Source organism: Branchiostoma lanceolatum, chromosome 1, assembly GCF_035083965.1.
Source record: "Branchiostoma lanceolatum isolate klBraLanc5 chromosome 1, klBraLanc5.hap2, whole genome shotgun sequence".
Taxonomy (NCBI): domain Eukaryota; kingdom Metazoa; phylum Chordata; class Leptocardii; order Amphioxiformes; family Branchiostomatidae; genus Branchiostoma; species Branchiostoma lanceolatum.
In genome coordinates this window covers 22,485,264-22,512,257 of record NC_089722.1, presented here as the reverse complement: position 1 = coordinate 22,512,257, position 26,994 = coordinate 22,485,264, and the positions used below count along the sequence as shown (strand labels likewise).

The 26,994-nt window shown below is 41.6% G+C and overlaps 1 protein-coding gene across 18 annotated transcripts in view; it reads right to left on the bottom strand.

Annotated features, from left to right (window-relative positions):
* LOC136441901 (autism susceptibility gene 2 protein homolog) overlaps positions 1 to 26,994 on the bottom strand; it is a 227,259-nt gene that overhangs the window by 72,661 nt on the left and 127,604 nt on the right. For all 18 annotated transcript variants that reach the window (XM_066438456.1, XM_066438480.1, XM_066438472.1 and 15 more), the window contains one exon: positions 6,757 to 6,783. In XM_066438456.1, the coding sequence (XP_066294553.1) occupies positions 6,757 to 6,783 (27 nt within the window). The remainder of the gene's footprint in view (positions 1 to 6,756; positions 6,784 to 26,994) is intronic.

The following is a 26,994-nucleotide window of genomic DNA, read 5'->3' as shown; positions in this document are numbered from 1 at the left end:
AATTTGCTTGACTTTATCTAGAACCATTCCCGTCTTCCAATCAATCAAAGCATAATAAGGAACTGTTGAGTATTGACTGTGTCTCTAAGCTGTACTTCTCTCCAAATTGCCAATATTGGTGACATTAAGATTCATATGGAAGAAAACACTCCAATATGGCTGCGATTGTTTCCGCTCCAATGTGATGAAGAGGTGTAAAATTGGAAGAGACACAGACGAATGCTGTTTGTTGGCAAATTTGCGATACGCTTCCCATAAACTCATTACAGCAAATGAGCGGAGATTAAGGAAAATTAGGGTGCAGTAATTTAAGGAGTCAGAAGGATTTAGGCATTAAGTAGGCTACAAAACAAGTTAAAGTCCTTATTACAACACATGACATGGGAAATTATGAGCTTTGGGAAATTATGAGCTTTAACACTCTTCCTGCCAAGAGCTCGTTCATGCATCAAACTCTGTCTTGAGAACAGTAGAAGTAGCAGCGTAAGGGTTAAACAGTAAATGCAGCATCAAGTATAAGTATAAAATTGGCAAGTTGGCAAAATCATACTATAAATAACAAGTATTTATATCTATATACAGTCAAACCTGTCTATAGCGGTCACTCAAGGGACTGGCCAAAACTGGCCGCTAAGGACAGGTGGCCGCTATGGAGAAAATGTTGATTAATTGACCACGAGTGACACATGTTTTCAGTACCCACTGAGATACATTCACCGTACAGTACACATGTAAACATTACATAGGTAAGGCACATTTTAGAAATACGATTGTTGTTCTTTTACTTCTATCATGGGCTTGAAAAAAGAATTATTGTATCTGCCAACTCCAAAATCCATGGTTTGCTCGAGCTTCATGTCTGAACAGACCAGCATCGCCATACTCAACTCTTGATCCTTCGCGACTGCTTCGCTGCCGGCACACGCGTCACCAACGAGTTTTAATCATATGAAACAAAGTTCTTCGCAGCAAAATGCCCCCTAGTTAGAACAAAATATATGTTGCTCAGTTGCCACTTACTGTTCGTTTTCGACCGTTTTCAAACATAAAATCGTGGCGACAATTTTCCTAATCTGTTGTTGTTTGCTTGTCATGATCGGCTTCTACCATTATGCTAATAGGGTAATGAGAGGAAGGTCGCTCTTTTGAGGGCTTTTTTCTTTTCAGAAAATTGCAACAGCCCAAATTCTATAAGATAGTAATGTTATCCATATTTAGTTTGAAGCTTTTGGTTCAGTAATTATCCTCAGTGATAGTTTGCAGCAAAATAGATTTAACATACTATACCTCCGCAACAGTGGTGTCTTCCGATGACCTTTATGCTGCTCAGCCATTTTGAAAATCGTGTTTGGGCACATTTTCCGATGAATTCCCGGGGAAAACGGAAAGAATTGGGTCGACATTGAAATAATTCGCCAACTTAGCGCATCAGATACATGTGCGGGTTGTATTTTCCAAAAACTACCGTAATCTTTGTCCAATCCAAATGCACAGAAATAGTCAAATATGCTACGATGTACAAACGCAAGCCATGTGAAGAAATACTTGACTTCGCGCGCGTCAAACCATGGATAATCTAACGAAGATAAAACATTCTTGTTTTCTTTATTATTATCCTGTCAAGTTGACTTCACATAAACTTGATAACTGCATTAAAAAATGAAGATTTTGAACCCGGCGTGCGGTGGCGATGCAGCTTCCACCGGCGCACATTGGCCGTTATCGGCAGTGTTACTGTACTCGCGGGACCGAAAATCGTCTGGCCGCGACCGCGTTGGACAGGTGGCCGCTATAGCCTAATTCTTAATGCTTATGTCAATGGGAAAAATCCAAGGGACCGACAAAAAGTGACCACTATGGGCAGGTGGCCGCTATGCAAAGGTGACCGCTAATACAGGTTTGACTGTATATCTATATCTGTCTTTATGAAAATGTCAACTAACATTTTAACAGTACATGTGTCTGTGCATATAACACTAAAATTGAGATTATGAATAATTTTCACAGTAGCGTAGGATCTAACTGCTGTTGGCAAAGTCTGATGAAAGTGAGCTTGTTATGTGAAATATGAAATATTTTCAAACACATAAGATACGGTGTTGATTTGAAAGATTGTATTGTATTCAGGTACAGAATTCTTAGCAATGATTTCAGACCTGTTTTCCAAAATATGTCTATTAAAATGGATGGATTACAGAAAATAATTATTCTGTGTTTCGACTTCAATTTAAACAACCTGTCCACAAAACAAGTGCAGGTCTACAGTAATCTTTAGTTGCCATGGAAATGCCAGTGACAATATCATGATTTATATTAACAAGATGGAGGGACTACAGTAAGATTATGGAAATGGCAAATCTATACATTACTGAATCAAGCCCAAGGCTTTGTAGAGAACATTGTGATAATTTAGATTTCCTTATCAGTGTTAGTATAAAAAATCTGCAAAGACATCACGCTACTAGCAACTGAAATTTGTCACAAAGTTGTTATCAAACATCTATGTCAAATATGATAAATTAACGCTAATACACTGAAAGATACAAGTAAGCTGTTGAATTATTTTGTAAGAAAATTGCTGCAAAACGTTTATGCAAAGAAGATAGAGTTCAATTTTCAATTTTTTTCTCAGTTTTGTCAATTCTGTAAAAAAATGATACCCATCTCCGTTTTCATCACTAAATGGACTTCTTCTTCCTGTGCTTTGAAAAATGAGACCACTGACATCTACCGCAAGAGAAGAGAAATCTAGGCAAACTCCAAGCTGGCTTTACGAAGATTCTACGCAGAGAAGACAGATTTAAGTCTTTACATTTTACCCTTTTCTTATCCCTGATTAAAGAGCAAAGGCATCACAGTGCCAGTCTTTAAGTGTGTAGGAGGATTTAGGCTCAGACACTAATGATGTCTAAGTAAACACTGTAAGAATAGACGACCAATGCCCTGGACTTTCTGTAAGGCAGAGAAGGCCTTGTGCTGACAGCTGGAGAAATGTCCAGGATTATTCTGAATCCTGTGTTACATTTTTCCTGTTTGCAGTTCTTAGGTATCTGCATGGGCATACGGGCAATGGATAAGGGGGGGGGGGGGGGGGGGGGGGGCAGAGAATCCATAAACCACACACAACCTGGGTAGGTTCTAACTAGATGGTAAATTTCTGTCATAATTAGACGTAGCCATTTTGCTTTTAAAAGATCATTTCCACACAGCCGGATATACTGGTGGCACAAAACATTAAACATTAAATGCTATGTCATTGATACATCAGGGCATGCATTCCTTTGCTAGTAATCTTCTTTCACACAAGTTCATAATGAAGTAACTACAGTGAAACACACTACTACATCACATGTACACATGCTTTCATGTTGGCAAATTGTACAGGATTTATACTGGAGGACGGAACCTTCGTCTTGCTTATATTGTGGACTCAAGTTTTAGACTGCAATTCTCTCTGGTACAACTTTCCTTCACAACCTCTTGTCTCCGACGTGGAGATCGCCATCCATCTTGACAGATTATGCAACATTTCCCCAAATCTCCAACTAAGCCTCGCTAGCTCTGCCTGTCTCTCACACCTCTCTGGCTAAACCCACTGTAGCCCCACTAGGATTTATTCTAAATTTGCGCCGCGTCAAAATTGCCGCCTTGATCCCATGAAATATGCACCTCTCATTGGTAATGCTGTCTAGGTTTTGATGATATGGCGAGCGAGAATGATTAAGCTGGTCGTGACTCTCCGCAATCTCCCTGAACATGAGAAGGGTAGAGTTAAACACATCCATCCTCTGGGGGGCTACAAGCTGCAGTTTACTCCTTGCCAACAACCCTGACAGGGGGAGCTTTTAAAAACAGTGCTCCAGTACATGAAGACTTTCTGTATCTACTATCTCTTTAGGAAGAGGCTGGTCTATGGCTACATGACCTAAAGTACATTTGTGAGAGCATACCTACTGTCTATAAAAATGATTCTTCATCAACAATATTCTCTGTGTTACAAGCATTGACATCTCTTTAGAGCAATTTGCAACACAATAGGAACATTGAAGCTGAATTAAAAACAAAACGTCAACCTACATGTATAGCATTAAAATGTACATCCTAAGTTTGATGACAACATAATATTCATACCTTAATTACAAAAAAAATTCAAGACTTAATCTCCCTGGATTATAGGCTTATCCATATTGTAATTTCAACAAAAGAAAAACAACTAATATACAGCAGCGGTAAATAAAAACATTGGCAGGTGCATCAGCAATTGTGCCTTCTCCCACTGAGACCTGGGTCATAAATATTCCTCCAAAAGAACATCACTACCAGCCTATATATGAAAAGAGAACAGCTTTCTGTGGCTAGGTGTTTATGTAAAGTAGACTCAGGGGACCAGGCAGGCAGCTTCTGTGCATGTTATTTACCAGCTAAATTACACTGGGGTCCCCCAGAGGACTGAATTTGATATCACGACATTTGTTCCCTATTCTGCCAAGGGAATTACAGCACATTAACCCTTAATTCCCTCCAAATTAATCTTTCAGCGAGGTCCCAGGGGAGGGGACCCTGGAGCAGACGAGCCCTCCTGGGGCTGAGTCAGGAGCACTCTCACTAATTGAGTGAAAGTGGGGGACAAATTTGTGTTTTAATTAGAAAGTGTTCTATTCTCAGTGGGTAATGGGAAGCATGTGAGAAGTCATGGTTGTGCTTTAACCTGTAGGAGATGATATCCTCAACAAGACGGAGACAAGTGGGAAGAACACCCCTGTTACAGTGATAACTTATGGGCTAGGCATAATTTCACAATGGCCAAGATGTATATGACACCTTCTGATGTATTTATGACAATGAATAAAAGGTACATATTTTCAAAAACGTAATATGTACTAATGTTGGAAACCAAAAAAATTGCTTTGTACATGTATATAAGCACCTGAAAATTGCTATGAATCAAACGCAGTAACAGGAAATTGCATGTAAATGTTATTTTGTTGTCTGATTGAAGGTGTGCCATTATTCTCCACCAGTCATGTAATCCAGTAATATCTTTATGTTTGATTCCATTAACAATTTTCACATTGTGCATCCCAGGAGAACGTGAAGCAATTTCACTCTGTTTTTATTTCTTCCCGCTGAATGTCACATAAAGTTTCAGCCTACTCCTATAAAAGCGACATGGGCAAATACAAGTTGATCGCTTGTTTTCAAGAACTGCTTGAGAAAGAAAACAACAACGAATTACGAAAAAGCACGATTAACTGCAATGGTCTTCCCTTCTGAAAAGGATGACTAACATGTAGACCTCATGCCAACAAAGACTGTTTTCAAACAGTAAAAATTGGTTTTTAAACCATCATTTAATCCAGCCCGTTGGAATTTCCTATAGCTTACACCTGTCAAAGGAAATAAGTCTGCAGAAATTACGTGAAGATCAGCCAATTGTCGTCTAGCACAATAGCCAACATGAGTAGTTGAGAGATTTTGCCAAAGAACTAATCACGCTGTGATAAAAAGGTAAAGCAGCCATCCTCTATCAGGATAAGTACAGGAAATTGAAGATGTCTGAGACCAAGAACAGGTCTGAGCAGATTACAAACCTGTTGTAAATCTACCTGTTATAAAATATGCAAGGAATTCAACAGAAAACGAATAAGTAGAGCATCTTTTGCTTAAAAAGGCCCAGAAAAATTCAAAGATGGTCCTGTTTATCTACAATGCATACTGGTCTGTGTACAACCATCAACAACAATCATCTTTAATCAACGCAGCATGTAACTGCTGAACATCGATCTCAGATTCCTTTACCTTGTAACATCCTAAGTGCTAATGGCATCTGAAGGGGTGAGCTCCTTTCGTCAGGCTTATCACGTATCAAGTCTACCCTGAAATTTCATCCGCATGAAAGGAAGCCAGTTCCTCACCAACCCTCTACCAGCTAACATCATCTGCAAGAAATTAATTAAATCGAAAATGGAATCAATTTGGGGCGGATTTGGTTGGTTGAAAGCTTGGGGATATGCTGTTTTATCGGCTTGAATATTGGGTAGCGCATAGATTGTCCCGTGTCAACCTCCCCTGCTAGGCCGGATAATACTGGACGAGATAGGGGTCAAGGGTCGTCTGCGGGGTGCGAATTGGTTGCTGATCCGGACAGGAAGGGTGCAGGCAGGCATTATGGGGGAACAGGGCCCGGTTAGTCACGGCTCCCGTACTGTTACAAATGCATTCAGGGGAACAATGGGAGCGCTCCACGGCAGATAATTGTGGCAAAAAACTTCCCTTCCTCCTGCTTCCCTTCCGCTCGGTCGGACATAAATTTACAGGAAGAACAAGCGCGGCGAGCACTTACCATTCACGCCAGACAGGAGAGCACGAAAGTGCAGCAGCACTCCGGACTGTAATATCTGCAGAAGTGTGCGGCCGAGGGGCTTCCAACAGCCTACAAGCAGCACACTCAAACATTGAAGGGGACGCAAAAGTATTGTGTAAAGAGCTTTTTTAAGATGTGTGTACAATGCAGCCTTCATTCATAACAACAGTGAAGTGGCCACTCCATCTGGCTTATGGGCAGCCATGGGTGACTGAACAAAAATTCACTCCAACACCACTCAGTTGCCACGGATGCCAATAAACCAAACACTACATTATGTGAACATTACGTCAACATATGCAGTTTTGTGGCAATATCTTCTGTTTGGGTGAGCGTAGTATGAGGTTTGTTGTGGTGAGAGCAAGTGTATGCAGGTTGAAAAAAGTACTCACCCGATCGTCCTCACTTTCACTGTCACACTGTAGAAACACAAGAGATGAATATTCATGAGCAGGGAATGCTGGGATGCATGGTAATGAGCAGAAAACATCCATGACATTGTAGACCACAAGGGTATGCATGGGCCATTCCAGATCAATTCATCATTCTCTATCATATAAATCTTTTTTTGAAACAGATATCTATTGCTGACACAACAAAATAAAAAAATCAACATTGATAATACACAATTGTGCAGCATCAAGACCACACACAGATAATCAACAAAACAGGAAAATTCATAAATCCTTGTTTTCTAAATGATACACACTGTGATGGCTGGGATACTTGGTAAACAAAGGGAAACAAACCAGAACCAAGCTGGTAAGAAACAGGCTTCTTTATTGCCAGGGCCTGCATCAATACTCGTTTGCCATTTCATAGACTATTTGGCAGCGAGAATTACTGTAATCGGGTTGGATGGATGCTGGTCGACTCACACTGCATTTCAATTATGCCGGCTAATGTGGGCCTATTTCCCATGTCAAACCAGATATCAGGCATTAGGGCAAAGTGAGACAGACAGAGTGGAAGGAACTGGACAGAAGGGAGAGGTAACAGCTGTTGGAAACTGAAATCATTTTTCCAGAGATGCTTTATAAATCTTTATGTAGGACTAATATCCTCCTTATGTAGGCCAAGCATAAAGAACAGCAATCATTCGTATAAAGTGCCTGTCATCCACAGGAGCTATGTAATATTTCAAGCACTATTTTTCACATATAGGTAATCAATATTTTTGTATCTTCGTTATCAATATGCTGAGAGGGCAGGCAAGATAAGATCAATGGATGTGATATATCATAATAATCAACATCAATTATCATACTAAATGAGCCAAATCCGCATTCATAGGAGGTAATTCAAAAGGGATGCCAGAGAACATTTAAATCTTGCCAGTAGTCGATACATTTTACATCAAGAAATCTTTCTTTGAAAATAGTATTCATTTTTTTTTCCAGAAATACAATGATCCATCTTTTTCTGTTACCAATTTTTTCTTGTACCATCCATTTTCCACAGTTTTCAGTAAGGTGGGTGGGATTGAACAAGGCCTGAAGCTGATAAGCTATGATAAATGTTTCTTCCCTTTCCAGCCAATGGTTGTGAATTTTCTTTCCTTTTTATGTTGCGAAAAGATAGGCTACTTGCCCTCAGGCAAAAGATGTGGGCAGATTAGGAGCAGATTTCAACATTACCTTATTTCATTACGATTCTCATTTACATTCCATACAGATAAATTTTTGACCAAGGAAACAGAATAAAACTCTGTTAATAGCTTTTCCTGGGTTAGAATCATTTATCTCAAAGTAGGACAGTCTGGACAGTAATTACTAAGAGACCAGTAGTAGAAACTGTTGTTAAGGAGCATCATCTTGCACAACTGTTAAAGATGCTCTTGTAATATCTGTGGTAATGCCTAAAGAACAATGTTCCAGTTTGCATAAAACTAAAAGCAATGTTTTGGAATCACTTCAGAGTGCGTGCTGTCTAAGGAGACGATAACATGGAGATCATTTATACACACATTTATCACCACTTTCTCCTTTATCTCTCCCCCTGATAAGAGTTTCCCCCCCACAGGCCTGATGACTGCCCTGGGTCCCCTCACTCCACACCTCAGTTTATCAGCAGGCAGAGATAAGCGGTAGCTCAGGGGTCTTAGCCCTGTGAAGCTATGATGAGAATTGGGTCAGAGACTTTTGGCAGATCAAAAGCTTTTCACTGAAATGTTGAGCAGATTGGGCCTATCTTACTGCAGGGTTTAAAGGGAGAGGCGTATCATTAATTCTAGTATTTCATTCATTTTGGCATGTCTAGCGAACGTAAAACCTTCTATGAGGTTTTCACTGCCAGTTTACTGCTCAGCACTCCTTTTATGCATTTCTCCTTGAAAGTACAGAGTAGAGACATTTGTCCATAAAGGCTTTCATTTATCAGGGGGAAAGTAGGTCAAGGAAAAATTATCATGAAAGGCAAATTATTCTTTCCCATTCCAAGCTCCTGGAAAGTACCAAAGCAATTTCACTTTGGGGAATCAGTCAACTAGTGTAACAGAGTTACGAACTTCAAATGTATACACAAGTCAAACATGGCATAAACAAATACTGACATATTTCTAAAAATCAAAAGGAATGAGTATTCTACCAGATAATGCTTATTTTAAGGTTAACCATATTAAACCTAGCCAAATGAAATACATGAAGCATAAGATAACCAGCCAAAGGCCTTCAAGGTTTGTGAGGGAAACCCTACACCCACTTAAACACTTGCTGTCTCAGGTTTTCAACAAGTTTAGTCTAAGGGTGTCACACCTGTCAGCCATCAGCCACTCTATGAGGATGGACGTCAGGACAAATAACTGACACCTGTCATTGTTTTGGTTACCTGAAACATCACCTGAGAAACTTGACCTTACAGGCATACAAGGGCCAAAGATATGTGATTCAATCCGTAACAGTAAAATGTTTTGTTAGATTTTATAGCATATAAAATATTTTGCATCAAGATTTGTAGCATGAGGCTATGAATGCTTCTCATATTCAACACAAGAACAGAATCAAAGTTGGGGCACTTGGTTCCTAACTGGTTTTCTTTCACTACCCCTCAGTCTCCCATTCAGCATTCCATAGCAAGTTCAATGATAGATGGTTCCACTGTCCTATCTGTTGGCGCTATAAATATCCAGTCCCCCCAACATAGATCAACATGCTCCTCACGCCCTCTCCACCTCGGGGAAGAAATCAGCGGGACACGCCGCTGACCCAAGGAGCCCCGAAACTCTCCGAACACAGCCGGAATTAGTTTGCGCTGATGGAATTGACCCAGGACAATGGCTAATGGCTCGTAGCTGTCAGGACCGTCCCATCACCGTGGCCGGTCCGCTACAAGGAACAGGAAGGGCTGAGGGATGTTCAATCTACATTACAAGATACGGGAAGTAATCGTGAGCGATGGGAGAGGAACAGGAAGATATCCGTCTCCTTATTATGAAGGAAGCTGGCTCCGTGCAACAATGACAGCTAATCGCTCAGCTGTCAGGAATCTTTGGATGCTACAAAAGATACCGATGGGAGCTAATAGAGGTTGGAACTGGAGATATTTGCTAAGACACCTCATGTCCTTTAAGAAATCTAATACTTTATACATAACTCGTCCTGTACATAACTTCTATATCATGAATAATGCACCTAGAGACATGTAGATAGATAGATAGATACATAGATAGATGGATACACCATTGCCAAAATATCCAGCAAGACAATCACATACTTTTTCCTTAGTGACAGCCGGATATAATGACTTGCCAGCTCCTCGCCATGCGCAATAGCCATTCCCAAGGAAATATGATGGTCAGGGTCTACACTTGCTATGTTCCCATGACAATTTCTCGCTTGGCGACTCCAGTAGGCATAATGGCACCAGGCAAAGGAACACAAAGCTAATGGCTGCCATCAAAGGCTAAAGGTCATCGCTATGGGAATCAGTTGGTGTCAGAGGGGCAGCAAATAAGGTGATAGATGGGGGAGGTCGAAGAGGGGTCATTCTTCCACCTGCTGACTGTGATGATAGGGCAAGAGTGCTATGGTAATTGGGCACCATTATCTTCAGAAATGTCAGGGTTGGGGCGAGCCTGGAGGGGACTTCTCCACAAGTATTTTGATCCCCTATAAGTCGATAACGCACCTTTCTCTCTGCAATACCAGATGAATAGATAAACTGCCAAGTTCAAAATTTATTTTGCACCAGGGGAGGAACTTCCATGACCAGCACAACCCAGAGTCGAGACAAAATCGCTAGACTTTTTTAAAGCTGGTACCCACAAACAAATCATACCGGTACTCTCTTCTCTATTATCAAACTAGACCTTTTAAGGATCTGATCACCAATTTCTCTTTCTCTCTCTCTCTGACTATAAGTGGAAGAAATGGCAGCCAATTTCCTTGTCTCAAGTGCATTGTCTTGTGAAGACTGCTTCTGACACTGTACGAAACTAACAAACTTGAACGGAAGTTTAGATGGAATGGCATCAGACACAAACGTTGCACACACACCAGCCACCAGTTCTGGCCTGCCAACAGTAATGTTCAAGTACATCAGGCTTCAAGGGTCATGGCAAAGGTCATGGACAACTCGAATCAGAGACTCCAAATAATCCATCACTGTCACAGTAATGGTCAGCGTGGTCAGCAGGTTCTGGTCATCATGAAGTTGTAGCACAATATTTTCTCTGACCTTCAATCTGTCAAGGTCACAAAGGGTTAAAGACAAGTACAAACTCTACTGTAAGCAATCTTGCAACGAATCAACCTGCAATCCTGCAGAAGATCTACTATTCTAGTATTAGTACTGGTCCAGTTTTAAAGCAGCGAAGGTAGTGAAGACATCAGTGAAAGAGGTTTGACTACTACCGGTATGATAAAGTTTACAAATTTAGGGTTAAAGTAGAATTGGCCTATTGTTCTATCATGTACATAGTAATGATAAGCCAATGTACCTAAAATTACTGGAAGTACTTCAATTGTCAACTCAAGCGTGTCACATACAGGCATTCAGGCATATATCATCTACTAACATAATTCCACCAGGGTACATAATTCTGCCAACCTGAAAAAATACCTCCAAACTGTGCATACCTGGGGGTGCTGCACTAGAGATCTCTCAAAACCACTGTGTTTCAAAGTGGCGGATTTATGTACTACCTTTCCTAAGTGAACAAAGACGCAATCCATGCCACGTCCCCTTGACAGCCATAGTGCCCTGTACAAGGAACCCTGGGAGTCTGCTGCCTGGTCACCCTGCCTGATTACCATGGACAGACATGCTGCTTAATGTCCCATCACGAGAAAGATGGCCCGCAGTCAAACCAATTATGGACTCTTCAATTTTTAACCAATCTCTATTGATTTCTACATCCTGGACTGAAAAAAGTACACATTACAGCAAGTCCAGTTTATTGGAGAAAAGGCGAGGCTGAGAGACTGAGCAACAGTGGGGATAAACAAGATCCGGCATCATGATTTATTAACAGCTTTGACTGGGGTTCCCCAGATTCAGGCATTAACGCCAATCCCCCTGTCAAACGCAATAACAGCGACGGCGGAAACGGCATGAAAGTTTTAGAGGTCATCACGAGCACGGATGTAGGAACTCACGAGAGGGATCCCACCGATAATAGGAGGCTTTGGAGACGGTAGAGGCCAGGCTTAGCCTGCACTGCTGCCATAGATGGGATGGGTTTTCTGATGTTTCGGACACAGCTTCCCACATGTGCGGCTGGCTGTTCCGACTTACACAGGTGATCCTCTTGATAATGGGGTGCTTTGGGACGAGCAGATACCTGGCTTACCGGGAACTTCTCCTGCAAATAAGATGGGTTTTCCTATAGCCCCAGATATACCAACATTTGGGACACAGATCCGCGCTGAGCTCAGTACAATATTACAAGTTTAGACCCGACATGTATGCACCCCCAGTCAGGGAGGCTCTGGACAAGGGGGAGATTTGTTGTGGCGGATGTTCAGATTACAGCTACAGTCTGACGGTACAGAATACAAATTCCATCCAGGAATAAAACACAGCATAGAGCAAAGTAAGGAGTTTTCCATGGACATCCTCATTTCTATGGAGGACTTACCATTTTCTATGGACAGCCACACTTTCATGAAGGACTATACACATATGATTTACACCACAGCTACAGGACGACACAGCTTTGTGAGCCACTGGATATTGCCTTCTTCCCAGTAGACTATCAGCAAGTGATGCCTGAAATCAGCCTCAAGTCAAAATATGGGCAAGTGAGACAGAAAAACAGAAAAAAATGCTATTTTCTCAACACCAAAAGGAATTAAACAAGGTCTTCTTGCGAAAATTAGCAGAAAAGGCTACAGTTATGCATTCCATGGTACTGAATAGCCATCCAATGCTACACTGGGAAGGTAAGGGTATATTTGTTTCCTACTTTCTAGTGAGTGCAGGTTTAAGTGTGTAAGTTTCCATGTGTGGCATCAAACATATGCCACCCAAGCTAGACACAGCAATGTCAAAATTTACTATCATAAGTAATAGCCCCCAAACATCATGTTCAACAAAAGTTCAACAAAGCAGACATGCATGGCGACAATGCAAAGCATGACTATCAATTATCTAAAAAGGGATATTAATATTGCACAGGGTCTTATGAGGATCAACACGTCTGAAAAGAAGTGATGAAGTTTTGAAAAAGGCGGCCATATGGCCCAGATATACATGCAAGCATAGGCATTACTCAGCTAATGACATCATACCATTACTGACAATATGACTGGGCTGTTTTGGTGATTGTTAAGAAAAACTGTACTTTTTTTCAACAAGCCACAGTTATTTTCAACAAGCCCAAATAATACAAATATCAGGCCACTCCCAGCAACACTTTTTTCTTCTTCTACATACATGTATGACAATGTTACATAATTGTGATTTTAATATTCTGAAAGGCCTTCCGATCAGACTGAAAAAATCTTATCATCATTGTTCAGGCTACTTAAGAAAACAGCAGGCGTTTTAATGGAAAGAAATTAACTTCCATTTTCTAGATGGCCGTTGCAGCATTTTCCGACCTTTGACACAGTGAGAAATTGAACTTTAATCCCTGACATTACCATAACACTGAGCCACAGCTGCTTCCAAATGGTACCAAGATAGACTGCATGCCTACTTACCTTCCCCCGGCCACACATTACCCCAATCCTGCCGCACTCCAGAACAGAAAGCGCCAAAAATGCCTAACCTAGTAAGGCCTGAATGCATGCCATCAATTTCTTGAATGTCCCCGTTTATTAAGATGGGCCCATTAGCTTGTTTTCTACCTATTTGCTGGAAATAACAGTCATTTTCCAGGGAAATAACGGCCATTTTGGCACTACTTAGTCCTGTCAGGTCTCAATTTATGATGAATTCGTGGCCTGTTACCATTCTCTCAGGTTAATGTGCACTTAGAGGAAGATTGCACTAACACCCCCATCTCCAGGGGGAATTGGCATGCCCCAACGGATTTAACACTTGACCTATAAAGCCAAAAACTTGCTTCATTCCCATTAAGATCGTGACTTCATAACACGACTTGTTGTTCACTAACCTAAACGAGTGACTCAACACCAAAACTTCAGAGAAACTACAAAACTGCAACCGACAAACCCGCAGATATCAACAGCAGATGAGATGAATTATTAACAAAATAATCCAATAATACATGGTTTTCTGTATCAATAATTGAAGGGATAAGATCCGGGATAAGCTCCCGTACAAATGACGTCCAAATAGAGCATTAGCGGAGATTACTGGCACTCAATAATGGCACCAGGAGAGTGATAGATTCAGCTAAAGACTGAAGCCTTCAATCCCTTTCCATGCATGGAAAATTAGCAAGTGTGAGCAGCTAACTTTGTCGCAACAAAAATCTGCTTACTTCAGCTAACACTACGCTTATGATGGAGGTAATGCCATTTTGAGGAGCAGTTGGTGGAACAAGGTATAATGTTATTACAAGAACACATTCACTATTTCAGAATGGAGAAATTATGTTAAAATTGCTATAGTACATTAGTTACATCAAATATCATTACAAAGTATTTCACTTTTAGAAATCCATTTTCTCATGCATCTTTCTTATATACGACTTTCAAGTCAACTTTAAGAATTCTGTGACTACAAAACGTCATAAAATTTTATTCTGTTGTTGACAACATTAACAGCGACTTTTTGTCTCTGTTTTCAAATAGTTGTCAGTGAACAAACAGTTACTGTAATGCAAGTAACGTTTTTCCATGCACTACTCTTTCAATGTCGTTTTAAAATAGGAAAAAACACAGAGAACAAACAACAATGCCCTTCCCTACTTTCGATTCTAGACCTGTCACACTTTCGTCTGCACCAGACTGAGTCAAAACATACGTGTACATGCAGGTTCTATATTCTAAAATCAAAACTTACTTTTTCATACTGTGTGCCACTTATTACCTAAAAGCTTTCTGATGTCGGTGCCGCCTTGTTGGAATAACAACTGCCGGCAATTTCCGAGGCAATGAACACATTCCAAGGTTAAGTGTAGATTCCGGCGCCAAAGATTGCTGCCACTTGCCAGAATTAACGGAAGCAAAGAAGGTACGAACTAACCGACATGGAAATTCACTGGAAGTGCACTTTGCTCCACAATTCCCACAAGGAAATTCTACTGCAGCAGAATAGTAATAATTTGCAGTCTAGACAAGCAAAGCTAATCTTTGCAAGGAGAATGTGTAATTATGTCGAGACTTCACAAAGCTGACATCTTCAGTCGGTGAGTTTGAGATCAAAAGCTTGGCTTGCTTTCACACCGATGTAAACACAATCAAGTCAAACAATTACATCTTACCCATTCCATTACATGTATATCATAACAATGAGAATAGACAACACCAATCAGTAGAAAAACATGTATCCTGGCAGATTTCTTCATAGTGAAGACAAACAAAGCACAACTGTTTGTATCGCTATGTTAACCATCTGGCTATTGATAACTTCACACCTATTGATATACATTGCATCCCACCAATGTTGCTAATCATGGATAAAGACAAAGTCAAACAATACCAGCACAGCACAAGACAGTGGATTTTGCTACCAGGTCTGTTTTTCGCAAACACTGAAAACCATGCTTCTTATCCAAAACATAAAATCGTTGACTTCCAACTGCCAAAATTTCACATCCACAAGCCACATCCCTATACCTCCATCCTTACCTACTCAATCCCCCAAGAGGTTCTTTCTCACCTCCAATCTGAAGACAATGTCCAGAGAATTGCCACAGAAGACACAGAATCCCTGTGCTGAGCTCCCTCTGCCTCGCCAGGATTGTCAGTCTCCGCTAAGCTGGCGCTCTGCTCCCAACTCCCCGCTTGCACACTCGATCAATACCAGCTCAAGCCTCACACACACTAACTTAATATTCCCCATGTTTCCCCCCGCTCCGACAACGCTCCCATTTCATTTACTGCGGCGGGAATTACCCCACAAATTGAAGTAATAAAACTTGTTCGGGGCTAACAGCTTTGTCTTGCTCCACCGCACACACAATATCGCAGGTCGTAATGCTGCGCAGGGAAGGGCAGCCGGGATATTAGCTCCCCTAAAATTAGCGCAGGCGGCGATCAATTTTCCCGTGGTGTGAAAGCAAGCCTAATCCCCCAGTGTGTAACTAATGTGCTGCGCTGCGGGCCACTGAGGAGTAATCCAGGTAATGAGCGCGGTTTGATTACGGTTTAACTCAGTCCTACGATCCCACGCACACCATCATCTGTCTTGTTGTGTGTCGGGGGACCGGCTCTGATGTATCAATCCAGACCACCGGCCCCTCACAACTTTTGCAGTAGCCAGGCATTAGCTAGAGAGGAGGACCGTTAGAATTTCACTGAACAAGTTGTCAATTAGACGAGAGTTCAAGTGTAAGTTAATCATGCATCAGTGCTCTCTCCTGAATAATACTACAGTAATTTTAGTAGTCCTTAAGTAGAGTACAACACTCACGCAGGTAACTCCACTTCTAGAATAAAATCAAAATTGTTTTCAGTACATGACAGAACACACGGGAAGGTCCCCCCTTCTTGTGACAAGCTCGCGAGGCGGGTAATACAAACTTGTGGATCAGAAAGAGGGTTTACGAGTGCTAACGGTGATAACGGGGATCTGCTAAGCTGGGATTACCACCTGATGCAGCCTGATTGCTGGAAGAAAAATAGCCCGAGGCGGCTCCAGAGCAAGGATCTGACCATGATTGGAGCTAAATGCACATTTGCCCAAAATGAAGACTACAGAGAGATAAGTTATCAGCTAAGAGAGCCCTCGCAGCGGCAATTTTACATGGCTGAGGTAAAGCTTATCGCCTCAGCGCATCGGTAGGCTCATATTTGGTACATCACAGCTTATCACCCTTGGCGCATCGGGGGGTTTCATTGGTCTATTCCATCAGGTGCTTATCGCACTCCTACATCAGTGCGTCTCAGCGCATGTGTGGGGAGAGCCACTGGAATGGCTTCCACTCTATAACAAATATCCATTTTAGCGTGGAAATGATCTTCCATTGTAATAATCCAAGCCTCAGTAAGCTAACCATCTTTCACCTGAAGAGTCTAATGGCATGAAGAAAGCATTGCTAACTCAGGTATCCCTTAGATAGACAAATGTAAGGACTTAGACCTTTGACAATCTTGATGTGGCAATTTCTACTCTGTCAAAGATCACACTATTACCAGTAACTCGTATTCTCCAGATCAGAACTTTTTCGCACAAAAGTACAACAGGTGCGAGAACACAGATAAGGTCCTGACCCATTGGCCGTACATTCTGATGCAGTGGAATGGATATAATTTCCAGTCTTCTTACATCACCCTGTCCACAATCAATCCATTTCTCAACCAACAGGTACTTTTTTCACACCTACATTTCAAAAGTCATTCTTCATGTACATTGTACATGAAGGTTTTCTTATATATACATGCCTCAAGATATAAAGTTTTGAAAACAAACTTTAATTTTTAATGTACACTCTACATTCAGATGGAATCCCCATTAAACCTTACTTCAATCAATCTGCAGTACCGATACTTGACAAGCAAATAGCTACTGAAGCATTAAAAGTTGGCAACATGGCCACAAGAATAGCTGAATCACTGAACTGGATAATATCTAAGCACCCTGTCACAGTAGGACTACTCCATTACCATTGTACAAGCTTGTATTGAATTAGCAGTAAAGCAAATTAAATTAGCAGCATCTCAAGCGGAGCAGCATCAGGAGAAATACTCCATTACATAAATCTCCAGTCTGCTCTATGCGAGGTGTTCATACCAATCACTGTGAATAGGCGACAAACTAGCTGTGTGTTTCTTGCTGTCTCAGATAAATTGCCACAGTAAGGTCTGTTTGTATGACTGTAAACCATGCCTGTTTGAAATGATTGTATTACACCGACAGATCTGGGGCCCTCAGATAAGCTTTTATGCCAATATGGGAGCAAGGTGCAGACTAGAAAGGATGGTAGGGGAGAAAATTGTGTGAAGATTTCAGTAAAAATTGTTTCCATACATGTACGCCACTCCTCTACCCCCCCCCCCCCCAATACAAAAAATACAATGCTTTAAATTCCACCTAATTTGGAAAATTTTTGAATTTTTTGGGAAGGTGCTCACAGCCTTGCTACGAATTTCTTTTTCGTTTCCTATTTGACCCACTACCAGTTCTTGCCATGATGGAAGTCACTGAAGGCGCACAACCACATCCGTTTCAGCACCGAGGGCAGAGGTTGGCAGAACCAATAGCGGGCTAACACAACAATAGTGGAACCCAACCTGACGGTCAACCGGGCAGGACCTGCCCCATTACCTCTGCCCAGGAAATCATCCAGCAACTATTGATGCTACACTGTGTCATGCGTATCTGCAGGATTTTTGTTCTTTTTTTTTCTGTACCAAAATATGCAATATTTGAAATTTCTTCTTTTCAGTACAGATGCAAAAAATGCTCATCAAAAATTTGGAACATAAAAACTTTGATTAAAAGCAAGTCTCACGTTTTTAATTCTTTCTTTAACCAGTTTTTATTTTTTTGGAATTTTTATTTCTTTACATCAATGTTATGATTAAAGAATGTTGTGAGGCCCAAATCAACAGTGTTAGCCGACTGTACTACCGCACTGTGGAGTAAAAGTTCCCGCTGCCAAGCCAAGTTTGTCAAAATGACCTTCACGAAGACAAGGACAATCACGCTGCCCTGATCCTCCATAACAACTCCTTAAAAATTTAAGGCATCTCCATTTCACTTCATTCTGCTCTAACGCTGACAGATAACGGAAGGATTTATTTAATGCCAGGTAAAACTCCGAGACATTTCCCTCACTTAATCTTCATTTCCTCACAACTTAGCAAGACATGAAGTGATGATTTTTGTAAAGGTCGGAATTTAGCGGCGTACCTCAGATGTCTTAGTAACTCTTTGATCTGCTCGCTCAAACAAGCTTTGACTTCTTCCCAAGATTACATCTTCATTCCACTTTCAGGGCTATCAAAATGTAAACCACCACCTGAAATTCTGGTTAGCTGAAAAAAGGAAGATGAAGTAAAAAGTAACTGTTATAATCTGTCGCAATCATTTGGCTTCTGGCGAAGACTTTGCAATTTGTCATAAATTTGTAACATTTGTGGCAGAGCCAGAATGAATGTAATGCACTTTGACCAATTCCCTATACCATTCTAACTTTCAATGTTCCAGTTCAAACTTAGTACAATATTTGATATGTTTAGGTTCAGTTATATCATACTTTAACTACATCACCATCTATCTAATTAACATGGCACAAAAACAACTGCAAATATCTGTGCAAAGAACCTCTGAACCCAAATACAAATATTTCAAGCAGAATCAGAACCTATTGCCTTTGTATACCTTAAAAATTTCCTACTTCCACTATTTTACAAAACATTAAACAATCTTTCTTTACAATGTGATCAACTGGAAAGAACTCAACAAGACATCCTATTAAGCTGGTGCCTTTTAGCACTTATGGCTCCCCATTACAACAGTAAGAATACATAACTGATGCACTCTCTCCATGAGGGGCTTACTGAAGTGGAAGTATTCGCTGAGTGGTATGGGCTTACCAGAAATTTCTCTTATCCTACGCACAGTGCTTCGGCAACAAGTCAGATGAAATGGCTTCCCCATTTTAGGGACTTCTCATAGAGGATCGCCATTTGTGCTTATATACGAAAACTAATGAGTAGAAAAGTTTCAGGTGATTGGATGCATACAAGTCTGTGTATGGTTACAAAATTACCATCTTGAATAACATCCAACTTAACAATAGACTTTCAGGCTGTTTTCAATATACCACATGGCATCAAACCTGTACTTGTATGACAGGTGATTTGACAAGGACTTCATGGTAAGATGTCATCTATCAATCATTTCTGCACTGTTTGCCTATTTCAATTGAATAGAAATTGATTTCATTTGAGTTTATGATAATGTAATTAATACATTAACACAAACAAAGCCTACAAGAGGCTGACGTAACTGTTAATTCCTCCTCTTGTACACTTTGTCCAATTAGACACCAGATGCACAGTATATGGATGAGCAGTCTGAGTAGGACCTTGCATGATAGACAGCAATGTTTCCATGGAAACCAACAGACTATTATGGACTGCACTTTGCCAGTTTTGTTCTCTTGGGAACATTTTCCTCCTTTTTTTTCAGTCTGGATCTATTTGATGCATGCAGATCACTGCAGCAGAACTGTCACAGCACAGATGAGGCTGCTCGATGCTTCATTCCTTTCTGGGCTGTGGGTGTGGCGGGGTCCCTCGGGACTCCATCAATTTGCGTTAAATTGGTGATCATTCATGTGGAATGCAGCCCCGGATTACGGCACCCGTGCCGCACCTGACATGAATGCCTCATGTCGTGTCACAGCCCCGGAGCAAACTCTGCTCTTTTAGCGGCCGACAGTAAACATGCTCGGCGAATCCTGCTGGTAATCTGGCCTTACCGCAGCCCACCCCGCCGTGCCACGCTCTAGGCACTCCGCGATTCCACCAGTTCCCTTCTATCTATCAATCACAATTCCCCTGTCAATTCCGCCTCGCGCGCCAATCCCTCTAATTAATTGAAGAATGAAGACGTTACATGTTTTGGAGAATGTAATAACTTTTTCTAATTACGGGCAAATTCCCTCACCGATCGGGCGGCTCCCCCGTGACGCTCTCCGATTGCACGGAGCCCGACAAGTCCCTCAAGTGATTTTGCGGGGAAATTCCCACCTTTCTGAGCAACCAGTTCCATAAATGTTTTATTGCCCAGGCTCTTAACCCAGCAGGTCCTGCGGTAGGTTTCAGTTCCTCGGTGTGTTTGTTTCCCACAGCGGCAACCTCCCGGCAGAGGTGTCTTCCTCTATATGGCTAAAGCTGTGCGCGAGCGAAACACATTACAGCGTATCTTGCCGGGAGCGTCTGTGGGGTTAACTACCGACCGCCCCACCTTGCCTTTCTGCTGTGGACTCGGCCTCATAAATAGGGAATAACGGCGCCGATGAAGGGATAAGTGGTGGAATGTGGTATGAAAAATGCAAACCGCCGGCAATATTGTACCGTTATTACGTGCCAATAGCGGCTTTCACTCGCAATTTTCACAGTTTAGGCCTTTATATGCTCCAAAGTGATATTTAGTGTTTCAGCAAATGGGATCGCAAGGCAACACATTTGCCAAGGTCAGGCTTGAAAGGTGACAGATGAACGCCAACAAAAGAACAAAAACAGGTGCATTTTTTCTACATCATCCCATCTGCTGGTGCCAATTTTCACAGCTTTGGCTTTTATGTGCTCAAAACGACACCACTTAATCGTAATTTATGGCAGGTTGTAGACTGTGAAGCCATGGAGAAAGGGTAGAGGCAACTGGAGATGCTGCTCTGTAATTTTCAGTAGTTTATATGCAGCCAATGAGGTTGGTGTTCTCTAATTGCTGCAGTTTATGTTGTTAGATGCTCAAAATGACACTTTGTAATCGCATAAAATTGGAAGCTGTCACCAATATGGATGTGTTTAGTAAGGTTAAAACACTGTCATTACAACAGGCATTGTTTGATTTCAGCCATAAAATGACTTCTCATTTGACAGCTGGTGTTTATCCCTCTTTTGCTGAATATAACATAAACATTGAACATTAAAAAAACTCATTCTTCAGATTTATGTCATAGTACATGAATGAACATCTGATCAACTATAGGCTTGCATGTAAGTTCTAAATTCTGTAACATAGTGAGCAAATAAGTTCTAAAACCCTTTAATTTCCCAAACCACAACCTTAGTGTTTGATATAACTATGGCATGACTTAGTCGCACTATAGGTTTCAACATCAATGAAGTGTTGGAAATGGTTTCATTAATTAGCTGACAAAATAATGCAATCATCGTAAAACGGTATGGATCTACCAATCACTTCCACTTACACTCTTATCTAAAATCTAATGCAGGTAAAAATTAACTGTTCAATAAATCTACTTTTAATGCCAATAAAGACTAATTCTTGTCCCGGTACAGTGTGTGAAAAATACCGATCTCTCTTCATTTTATTACCGGGCTGACAGCCAGATTTCCTATCTCCCTACCCTGTTATCAGACCTTCCAGTCCTAAAGTGATATTTGCTGTTTCATATTCCAGACCTAAATAATACATTCTCACCGGGCCAAGGGGTTAAAAGCAAAAGCAGGCAAATATGATACCTTTTAGGGAAATCTGTGTGCTATTACCCAGAAATGACTGCTTTCTGGAATAATTTAACATCTTGCAGTTCTCCCATTTCCCAGACAGCTTGAATTGATACAGCCGGGAATCATATGCCAAGTGCACCACAATATGTGGCTTCATTTTTCGGGCCATTTTGCCGGGTGTTATTACGTTTATACCTCCCCCTTTGACAACGTTGTGGGCAATTTGTGCTCCTCTTAGAGTTTGTAAATTGCAGGGGGAGAAGTTATTGAAATCTGACTGAAGGTCAGCTTGTCAATTCAATATCAGAATCTGCTAGTGCAATAAGGTAAACTTTCTTGTTGATATCCAGAAACTTTACAAACTTTATCAGCAGTTATACAAGTTTGCTTAATGACTTTTAATGACAATTAGTATCATATAACAAATAGAAATTGACTATTACAACAGGGGGAACATTGAGGCCAGGAAAACAACTAAGTAGAACATTGAAAAGAAAGACAGCATATTCAGTGTCATGTTTTCTCAAATTGGACACTGTAACTGTTGAGTTTAAAGGGAATTGTTTTGACATAAACAAAAGCCCTCTACCTTTCCACAGCATTTATCTCTATGGGACCGCTGTAGTAATACGGAACAGCAGATATGGAGCAAGTTTCTTTTTCCAGAAAATAGAATAAACAATCCTGTCAAATGTTTTCCGAATCTTTATTACAATAACTAATCTGAGTTTTGTACAAATGCGTAGTCCTTTGCAATAATAATTGCAGAAGTGGCAATGACAGACAATGTTTCTTGAATGTTGAACAAAAAGACAGGCAGCAGGCATACATCCACATGTGCAGCCCCCTAACATTCACTGTCTCCAACGTGAGCCAATGAAGCCGCATTAAGCCTTGTTATGGGATTCCCTGTATAAAAGAAATTCTATTACGTGCAATCCATTCCCCAAAACTGCATTTCCTCGACATTGATTTCTGTTCCAAATCAGCTCAGGAGGATTACCGGCACAGTTTCTGGAGGTTTATAAAGTTTGGTGGATATTCAATAGGAATCACAACCGCATGCCAACATCTTCAGGAGGGCAGTATGGATTCTAGCAGAGGGTAGAATGGGTACAGGGGAGGGCAGGGAGGATGCTCAGATAGGACAGACAGACAAGTACTGTAATTCTTGACATTTTTCGTGGTGGTTTTATGTTCGTGATTTTCGCTGTGACCACATCAATGCAAACCTCTTTCTATTAGTATGCGACCTCCGAGGGTGACCACCGCAAACACTCCATTTTCTCCCTAACACAAAAGTAAATCATCAGGAAATTAAAGGCATTTACAGTAGATGCTGGTAAAAGGCAAGATGCTGGGAGTGGGCAATATGGCTGTTGAGCAAAGGCAATCGGGTTGCAAGGATACGACAATATGTATACTGGAAGGGCAATATGGCGGCTACAAAACGCACTCCTGATTGTAGGACGGTGAAGTATGAATGGTAAGCCGTGAGGATGGGTTTAATCAGGGATAGAGATGTGTACAGCACAGAAACAAACATTACAAGTGCTTCCAGCTGTAATCAGCATACCATGGGGTGTTTATGAAGTACTTAGTTGAGTTAATTATCACAGCTAATCAGTCTCCTTCACAAACAAGGACAGACAGTACTGGCCTAACCGTTACCTAAGACAAGACGTTGGGGAGGCGTCCGTGCTTAAGTAGGTCCTCCTGATCAGGTTCCTCCCCACGTATCCAACCGTCTTAAGATTCTGATCACAAGGTGCACATTTGTCGCCTGGGGGGAGCTAAACTTAATCAGCGGCTCGGCTGACGGGCTAACTAAATTTTTATGAAAATTACAAATTGGTTTTCTGCTCGCTAATCTGATAATCAAAGATTGATGGCGCCCTGGGGTGCCCCCCAGGCGGCTGCCGGGATTCTAACACTTCATCCAGCATCCCCTGGGGGAGGGGGAACAATGACTTAGCACGGCACACAGATGGTCGCAAATGAAACAGTTAAATGTTGGATGGCTGCGCTGGGGCAGGCGTGCGCGGGGGTCGTACATTTACGGGTCTCTGCCGGTCGCCTGGGAAGGCGTGTCAGAATGAAACTTTCCCGGGAAGAAATTGCTACTCGGGATGTCAGCGGCGTGGCTCCTTAAGGTGGGTGCTTAAGAGATTGGATTGCAGAATACGACTCCACGGGGGAAGAATCGAATTCCTGAGCCATGCATCTTCCGATTTCAAGTCCTCCACGGGGAGGCTGGTCGTTATGATGGAGATATGAGGTTCTCGACAATGGCTGGGTGTCAGTGGGATGCCTGCAATCAGCCCACACATTCTGAAAGATTTGCACTTGATGCTTTGTCAGCAATACTGTATCATTTCATGATGGAGACCTCAGGCTGGGAAACTTGAAGTCTGGTCACATAGCTGCAAACTCTTCAAGATTGAAGGCTTATCTCAACACAACCCTAAGGCTGCACAGAGATACATTCAAGTAACCTGTTCAGAAGAGTCTACATGCACCTTCACCTTTACGGAATGAGAGTTTTGTTACGGTTATTTTGACAATGTAAGTGACATTCTGCACCTCATAACTTCATTCATCTTTTGCACTATCCAATACCGAATGTAACACCATGCGATAATCAATATACTTTTTTGGGCCATGTTCACTCTTCTATTCCCAGATCGTGTGACGTAAGCACCTCTTTACTGCACTCTCTCCTCTCTTCATGTCTACCGTCCTCTTGTCACTCTCACAAGAACCTCTCCCCTCTGCCCTCCAAGAACATCCTCCAGACAAAAGTGCCATCTCTCCTTCCCAGGAGTACCCCAAAAATGCCCCACCAAAGAGCAATACAGCATCTATCGTAAAATCAAGCTGTATGGAGAGTTCTTGAAAGGTCCTTCACCAACCAATAACATGTCTGGAGATGACTCTAAGCATGGCCTGCTTGCCATTGAAGCATCGTTCAGACCCTAGTATCGATCCTCCTCTCTCTGTGGTCCTGAGGAGGGCATGCTACAAGTGTTTTAATGACGCCACATGACCCATCTTACCTCCGAGAGACAGGCAGAGAATCCCGAAGAGGCAGTCCAACTCAAAGGTAACAACCCATTTCCAAGCCTGCCATTTGTCAATGACTACTCCTGCCTCCTTCAAAGAACGTCGACAGCCTTTTTCAGCACTGCCTACACACTTTTTAAAGCCTGGAAAATGGCTGACTCAAAAGAGGGCCTCGTCCTACCCAGGAATCACCAGTGGCGGAACTTTCTGGTACATGTACACTTTATCTCAACAGGCTAGAAAAACACATGTTGTACATTGTCAAACACAGTACTTTGGAAGCCAGTGTTATACCTCCACAATGTAGGCATTCTGTGGCAGTCTTTTAAAGTGCCCTTTCTGTGTAGTACAAAGTAGTAGAATACTTCTGTGCTTGATACTTGGTATCAATTTCTTAGACTTTTATGTTAGGTCTACCTATTTGATAAATAAAAGACTTCATAATAACATCACAAGAAGCCAAAGTAACATCTACTGATATAGTAGTAAGTAATAGGATCCAGTATTTGATTATACTGCAGCGGGGGTCACAGCATTTCTCTGTCCTATAGTAACACTGTAGACTTGAGATTCAGGTCAGTCCTTCAGTACATTCTTCAACACCTTGTTCCAATACCATATAAATTCAATCTTAAATATCCATACCTTCTGTAGGAATCAGGACTTGTAAATTTGAACCCTATACATATAGTCTCTGACAAACTTGTGCAGACAAAATACATGCATGAATGAATCTCAAGACTGATCATGTATTCAGCGGGCTTATCTTGGGACAGCGTCTACTCTTGGCCGTCGCTGTTGGTGCCATCCTAAATGGTTTCATCCATCTCTCCACCTCAGGGATCTAATAAACCAGTCCATGGGAGTCCTTTCCGTTCACACATGACTCCTGTGGACTGCTCCTGTACCTTGTAGAACCGCCCTTTCATGCAGCTTCTCTCGGTGGGTCCGATTAGCCGTGCACCTCTGCCCCGGGCTTCCGCAGGGCCACCTTCCCCAGTGGAAGGTGAAAAGCAGGAGCATTAAACTCTGACACCACTTGTTCTGAACCTTTCAGCTCGACTCAGCACGTCGGAGAGGAGCTGCTTAGAAGTGTTACTCGCAAAAGACTTTCCTGCTGAAAGCTGTAGATCAAACACCTTCCGCTGCAGACTGGACTACACAGACTTCTGCTGCTTGTTATTATGCCACAGACGTCTTCGTTCTCACTATAGTACTAGGAGCATACTAGTACACATCTCTATCCTGTTTTAGTCTTTATCAGACTGTGCCTCGCTACAGTACGAGGAGCATACACATCTCTATCCTGTTCTAGTCTTTACTACGCCATGTACAATTTCATTCTCACTACAATACAAGGAGCATTAAACACATCTCTATCCTGTTCTAGTCTTTACTACGCCATGTACAATTTCGTTCTCACTACAGTACAAGGAGCATTAAACACATCTCTATCCTGTTCTAGTCTTTACCAGACCCTGGTGAAGTCTTTCTTTTAAAAATAGCAAAAATTAGCCAGATAGGCAGAATAATATGTGACCATGCAACCCAGGACTGCCAACATGTGAAACTATGGCCTCTGGTAAGTTTTGTTCCCTATTTGGCCAATTTTTACTATTTTTCAGCAACCCAATTAATTCCTGGTAAACAGAAAACACTAATCCTAGTCCCTGATAAACAAAATATTCAACAAATGGAAACATGACTATTGCATATATCCAGTTGCTTGAAGAAATGTTTTCATGCGAATCTTACAACCTAAATGTCAAACCATCATCATGGTATAGTGCATCCATCTCATATCATATCATTTTCCTTGTTAAAACTTCTGTCTACTGTCACTTT